The 7,100-nt window shown below is 38.0% G+C and overlaps 1 protein-coding gene across 1 annotated transcript in view; it reads left to right on the top strand.

Annotated features, from left to right (window-relative positions):
- The window catches only part of SREK1IP1 (SREK1-interacting protein 1), a 9,714-nt gene extending 3,053 nt beyond the window's left edge, over positions 1-6,661 (top strand). Inside the window, exons 3-5 of the mRNA XM_010141563.1 lie at positions 1,737-1,877; positions 4,930-5,008; positions 6,472-6,661. Of these exons, the coding sequence (XP_010139865.1) occupies positions 1,737-1,877; positions 4,930-5,008; positions 6,472-6,661 (410 nt within the window). The remainder of the gene's footprint in view (positions 1-1,736; positions 1,878-4,929; positions 5,009-6,471) is intronic.
- Positions 6,662-7,100: the final 439 nt, after the last annotated feature.

The following is a 7,100-nucleotide window of genomic DNA, read 5'->3' on the forward strand; positions in this document are numbered from 1 at the left end:
GATCCCCTCTTTCCACCTTCACTACTGCGTATGTAGCCAAGAGCACTGGGAAGGGTCTTTTCCATTTTTCTTTTAGTGGTCATCCTTCCAAGTCTGGATGTATACCAGAGTGCCAGGCTGGAAGTCATGGACTGGGGCATCCAGTGGAAGGGAGCTCGCGGGTTGAGATACCTGTGCAGGGAAGACAATACTTACAAAAGGGACAACAGTACAGCCTAAAGGAGCATGAGGGGAAATGGTCAAGGATTGGCTCGAACTGTGTTTCTGAAAAAGAATTTTCTTACCCACTTTTCACACATGCCTGCGCACTCAGCTCTGACCCCTGTCAGTAAAGGTAGTTGGTACCCCACCAATTAGCAAGTCTCTACCTGTGCAATTTGATAAGCTACCACTGAGTGCTTTACAGTATGGCTGAAGTGGAGCATTACCTGTATGGCATTTACCTGACTTCTATGGGATCAATTCTCACTGTTCTGTGAGTTCACTTTCCTCTTTCTCCCTTTATTCAATATGTTTTTCTGACGTTGCACTGTTCAGCTGCTCACTGCCTGACATCAGAGGGCAGCTGGAGGACTCCCCAGTCAAAAAGTTGGTGCACACAGGAGTCCTGTCTGGCCTACTTCTCTGCTGTTGGGAAATGCAAGATGACCCAAGCAAGGCTTTATGGCTGTCCCATGTGGGTCGCAAAAATACTGTCCCACATATGGGTTCTTTCACCCAGTGCACAAAAACTGGTTGATATGGGTGCTGTGTGACAACTGTTGCCTTGACTCAATGTGTGTTGATTGCTTTTTATGCACTTGGTGAAAGAACCCATATTCAGGACAACAAATTGTGTTGAACTTCAACAGAGTTTTAATCTATTTGTAATGAAAGTTATGTAGGATGAGGGAGAAAAAAGCTTGATTCATTCTTTCGCTATAGACTTTGTCTCCCACAGATTTTGTCCATGAGTTGCTTTGTATATTTGTTCTTCCAAAGCAACATGGGTACCAGTACAGATTTAGTGCTTAATTTCTACATGCAGTAATTATCAGAAGCTTTTTGGAAGAGAAGAAAACTTCAAATCACCCAATCTGTATGTATGTTCCTAGAATCTCTGTCTTCAACATGTAGATATTTTGATATGAAGAAGATGAGTTTATTTCAATAGCTACTTGAATTCCTTTGTGCTTTGCTTAGTTTCTCACAAACCATATCTTCAGTGTGGTTTATTTATCTTTATTACTCCAGTGGGTGTTTCTAACAAGGTTTCTAACTGGGCACGATTATTGAGATGTAACTTAGAAAACTAAAAATACTAGTGAACTAGAGGCTTAGTCTTATTTACTGGTTGTTAAAGGTTATGCCTCATAAGCGAATAGGATTCTTGTGTTTCAATAGAGGGAGACAAACCCAGCAATTTAAAACACTTGGCTGTAGTTTTTTTAATACTTCACTTCATGCTTGTAGGTAATTTATTCAGGAAGAATCTGAGACCATTGAAAAATAGAAAGTAAAAGTTGAACAAAATCTTTAACAGAAATAAGAGAGGGCTCGTAAAGCACTAATAAATGGAATAACATTTCACAACCTGTCATAATTCTTTGAGGCTCTTTCAAAGTAAGCCTTCTCCCTCCTCAGTTACAGATTGCAGCCTAGCCTTTTTGCAATGTTCAAAACTAAAATGGATGTTCTTTAGTATCGTAATCTTTGGTAAATTCTAATTTTTCTTTCTGAATATTTGTTTTGTTCAGCTGGTCATCTGACATTTGAATGTCGAAACTTCCTCCGAGTAGATCCTCAAAGAGATATTGTTTTAGATGTTAGCAGCACTAGCAGTGAAGACAGTGAGGAAGAAGAACTACAGAGATTGCAAGCCATGCGTGAAAAAAAGGGTAAGGTGTTTTGTTTTTTTCCTTAAAGAGTGAACTGGTTAATGGTCTTCTGAAGTAATGGAACTCTCATTTTATTCTTTTTGGTAACTATTATTAGTTCTTTTAGCCTGTGCTTTAAAAGTGGGTTTTTTACTTCATGTGTTGAGTCTTCAGATTTGATACGCCCACATCTTTTTTTACTACTATTAATCCCTGTCATATAAAATTAATAATGTACCCATTTGGAACATCTCAAAAAGAGCTCCTAAATACTAAAGATTGTTAGACTGTTACTGAGAAGCTGCGTAGGAGAAAATGACATGGACATTCTGAGTTAATCTTTTGATTAAGGCATGTAGTTTAAACATTTTAAAGTTGATAGTAACTCTTAAAATTAATGACAAAGATGGCAACTGAATTTCTCTCCAGTGTCTAAGTGGTGTTTTGACTGAAACTGCCAGTGAATAGCACTTAAACATTCATATTTGAACAAGAACTGTTCTCTATTTGGAAGGTTTGGGCATCAGCCATTTGTCAGAGACAATAGATGGGTTATTTAGCACATACTTGAGTTTCTTTGAATTTGGACTCCAAAGAGGCTGTTCTCTAGAGTCAGAAGGGGAAGTTGTTCCACCATAGTATGTTTTAAATGAATGAGTGTTCTTCTCTCCCCCTTGAAACATCATGTTTTGTTCTGTTGCTCTCACATTCCAAGCTTGACATCCAGTTCCTACTAAAAATACTATGTAGGGAGGAAAAAGTGTAGATAGAACCCTGTAATTTGCTGGAACAGTTCAAAAGAAATGGATAGTCTGCTTGGCAGGGGCACCAAATTGGTACTGCAGCAGTCCTTTCTTGGAAAAAGTCACTTTGGAAAAACTTGTTTGCACTTACTAGGTACTTTCGAATGTAAGAGGGTGTTTGTTCCAGTTTAGGAAACTTTTCCTGTTTGGAAGGTTTGTTTTAAACTGACCAATTGGAATATTCCCTTCCACGTCAGCACACCTCATAGGCTGTAAAAGTTTCTCACAGGCGCTCCTTTTCTCGCGAGCCTGCCTGTCCCTTTAAGAGGCACATATTCCCTGCGGCTCGCTCTTTTTTGCATTCTGGGGGGCATCCCTTCCACTTTGTCTTGGTGGACTTGCTGGGAAAGGCTTTCTCGGTTCAGCTCTGCCCTCCAGCTACAGCTCTTTTGCACACCGGTTGGTGTCGCTTGGCGAGCTTGCAGCTCGGCTCTGGGAAGGAAGGAATCTCTCTTGTCCCGACTCTGCTCTCCAGCTACAGCTCCCTTGCTCTCGGCTGGGAGTGTTTGGCCCAACAGTTGCTGCTTCGCACTGCTTTCAGCAGACTGTCATCACGGAAATTGCCCCCCTCCCACCCTGTGAGAGACAGACCCCCACCACCACGGACGCCGCGCCTCAGGGCTGCCTTTTCCCTGCTGCTGCCACCGCTGCTTCACTGCTTGCTTCAATCCCCTCAATCAGATCGGTTGGGAGTGCAGACTGCCTTTCCACGTGGTGCCCCAGCCTTTCGTAACAGCCATGAGTTCTTTGTTTCCGCCTCTGTGAGAACCCATGTGACCGCTGCCGTTTTGAACACTGCCGCGGAATTGGTTTCCTTTCGCTCCTGACCCGCGGTTAACCCTCGCTTCTCCATCCCATACAAACCCCCTTAATATCTCATTGCTTTTCTTCTGTATATAATAGATTTTAGTTTAGTGTTATTAAACTTTGTTTCAGTTTTCCAAACATTCAGAGGTCTCACAGTTTCTTCTTCCTTTCCCTATCTCTGCTTTTTAACTCTTTCTCTCCTGGTGCAGGGGAGAGGGGTTAAAGATAGGAAAGGGCTCTTCTCTGTGATTGGCTTACCTTGGCCAACTGGTGACAGTGTTTTGGCCCTAAATGGATCAAAGATGGATATCTGCAGGAGAAACAACTGTTTACTTGCTCTTGTAATATCCTTGTTTATCATATGTTCTTTTTCAAACTGTGGCTACTGTGTGTACTGTGAGGAGATATATGTCTTTAACTGTCCATAACTTAGGCAGGATTTTTCCATTTTCAATTGAAAAAGTTCATCTTCTCAAGATTTTTGCACCGTTTTTTAAAAAAATACTGAGTGCTTCTTCATACATTCTTGTTCATGGTTTTTAACTGGTCCAAAAGTAATTTTTAACGGCTCTGAAAGTAATTTGCTTTTTTTAACTCACATTGAATTCATTCAAATTTTATTCCACAACATACAGACCAGTAATTTCTATTTGTGCATTAGCAAATGAATAACTGCACTAGCATGCAGACTGTGGAATGATATAAATAAGACGAAATGCTCAAAATTGTTTTAAGGATAAATTGTAAAGCCAGTATTTTCCTGGTAGCTGACATTGTAATGTGTATTTATGTAGTGGATTTGCATTTTTGGAGAATTCAGAAATACTTTTTGACCTGGAATAGGAAAGTCTAAGGTCAGAAATTTCATCCAGTGTGATAAAAATGTTGTTTGTAAGTGAAATGTGAAAATATTATACAATACCATACAGTGTTAGAGCAGGAGACAAACATGACCAGATGAGGGGTGACTCTTCTGCCAATTTTTTTTAGACTGTATATCAACAGTTAGCTCAAATCTTAGTTACGGCATACCTATTTGTAATCTGTGAAATGAGCATGTGTGAATGTAATTCATGTAATCCTAAAGGAGTATTCTTTTTTCATACGTTCTAGTTAAAAGATCTGTTTTCAGAGTTGGGCAAGTCTTTTAAAGTACAGAAGAAAGGATATGAAAACCTAAAGCTGATGTAAACACGTGGGACGTCACAACATTTTGCTGTGTTTTATTGCCTTTTTTCATTCTTAGTGCTTATATCAATGTCATTATAATGTAAATTGTATAAAGTTCTGCTACTCTGCAAAATATTTTCTGAAATTACTATACAAGAATAGAATTGGAGGAAGGAAAAGAAAAACTTTTAACAAGAAGTTTGTAGCAAATTTCAGTTCTCTTGAATCCACTCTTCTAATGCTTATCTTAACTCAGACAAGTGTTTTCATAAACTGTAACTTTTTATCCATAGAATTAAGTGAAGAAGAAGAAAGAAAGAAACAAAAAAGAAAAAGCAAAGAAAAAACAAAATTAAAGAGACCAAGGAAAAGGTAACTCTTATTACATACCTACTGTAATTTCAAAACAGAACTTTCAGAATATTTCTCAGAAATATCGGGTGATTTCTCAGAAAACCTTGCTTCATTTGATGTGGCTTTATTTTTATAGTGAGAACTTGTTCATTCTTTGAGTAATGTTAAAGCCAAAAGCTTTCTGCTGTGGAGTTAGGGCTGTGGAACTCTAGAAAGCTCTAGCAAGCTGGAGGTCTGCAGGTTTGAGAAAGCAGTGCTCTCACTGATTTTCCAAAACTAGGCAAGATGTGGTGGGAGAAGAACAAGGAGTCAGGAGAATTATAGGGTTGGTCCCCAGCTTAGCTTGCGTGGAGAAGCCTTCATGCAGTTCCATGCATGTGTAGACACATACACACTCTGAGTAACTATCAAAAGGAAAGCTTCTGTAGTTTTGCTTAGCATGTGTTGAGTTCTGATGTTTTTGTTATTGTAGAAGCCTAAAAAAAGTGTTACTCGAGTTTCAAAGGAAAATGTCATAATACCCGAATTTATTGTCAATCTGTTTTGGTCTGCTGACTGGGGGTTTTTTTGTGTTTTGGTTTGGTTTTGTGTGTGTGGGGGGTTTTTGGTTTGGTTTTTTTTTGTACATGAGGCTATAGACCGGTTAATCATTAGGACTGTTGATGAGACAATATCCCAGGAACTACACTGAGAGCTAGGAAATGTGTAATGTACTTGGAGGTCACAATAAGATGTTTTTCAGAAATAATGGAACAGAATTTAACACTGGTTCTGTTGGCTTTTTCTCCTTCCTTATTTACATCAAGTATCTCTAACTTGCACGAAGACAGTAAAAAAGAGTCAGTGTGCTGGGTGTGGTCTTTATATGCAAGTAATTAATAGTTAATCATGTAAAGAAAAGCCAAAACTGCACAAAACTGCCCTCTAGAGTATAATATTCGTGACTTTTATTTTCATCTTAATTCTCCTATGCCTGTAATCACTTGTTGCTGCTGGTTAGAAACCAATATTACCAGCTACAAGAGCATGTAAATTTGTCATATGCATTTCTCTTACTTGCTTGAGAGAAATACCTGAAGATTTGTCTGAAGACATTACTGTAGCATTGTTATTGATCATGTGATATTTTAAAATCTGGAAGCTCTAACTTACTGTCATACTTCCAGTTTTCTGTTGGTCTGTACTCTTTTTCGTATTGAAAGCTGAAATACACACAACCTGTCTATTCCATTGTTAATTAATCTATATTATATAGGTGCTGATTTGCTGGTACAATAGTCTAATTAGAAACGTTGTCGTTCAGTTAAATATGCAGACTAAGATATCATAAGCTTTCCAGTGGATGCTATTGTATGAATCATACACCAAATTAAATTTGTGAGATTGTATAAATACTGAAACTAAAACCCCAACATTATTCTTACGGCATTTTTCTTCTTTAACTGCATGTCAATCTGTATATATATGTTATTTTTTAACAGATCTTCCTCGTCAAGTGCAGCTGAAGAGGATGGGCCAAAGTCAAAAAAACAAAAATCACACAAAAGAGAAAGGGAAAAGGAAAAAAAGAGTAAATCTAAGAAAGGAAAACACCATAAGAAGGAGAAAAAGAAGAGACGAAAGGAGAAAAGTTCATCTTCTGATAGTTCAGACAGTTCTAATAGTGACTGAGGTGCTGGTCTATTTTTGTGTTCATTTCTGCAGAGAAGATGATTTTCCTTTCAAATCAAATTTATTTATGCTTTGCAATGCTGTTGTTTTAAAATGAGATATATATTTTTAAGAAATCTATTTGCATATATCAGTGCTTCAATCTCTTAAATGGACCATTCAGGGGAAAAAATCAGCTCATCTGTTTCAAGTTCATTAGTACTAAACCATGCATGTTTTCATAGTTCTTTGTTCTTACTCTTTCTTCAGTTGTGATTAGTTGTGTTTGGAATCCTTTGCACTAGGATATGGTAAACTTCAGTTTGGAAGTCTTTGTGTAGAAAGATTTGGACTGAAATATGCTTAATGTCAGAATGGTTAAATAAAATTTGGCTATCCAAGTGAGATTTTCTGTTATGTTACTCCTTAAATGTATGCTTTGTATAACTTTGTCTACTTA

This window comes from Buceros rhinoceros, unplaced genomic scaffold, assembly GCF_000710305.1.
Source record: "Buceros rhinoceros silvestris isolate BGI_N320 unplaced genomic scaffold, ASM71030v1 scaffold19128, whole genome shotgun sequence".
Lineage (NCBI taxonomy): Eukaryota > Metazoa > Chordata > Aves > Bucerotiformes > Bucerotidae > Buceros > Buceros rhinoceros.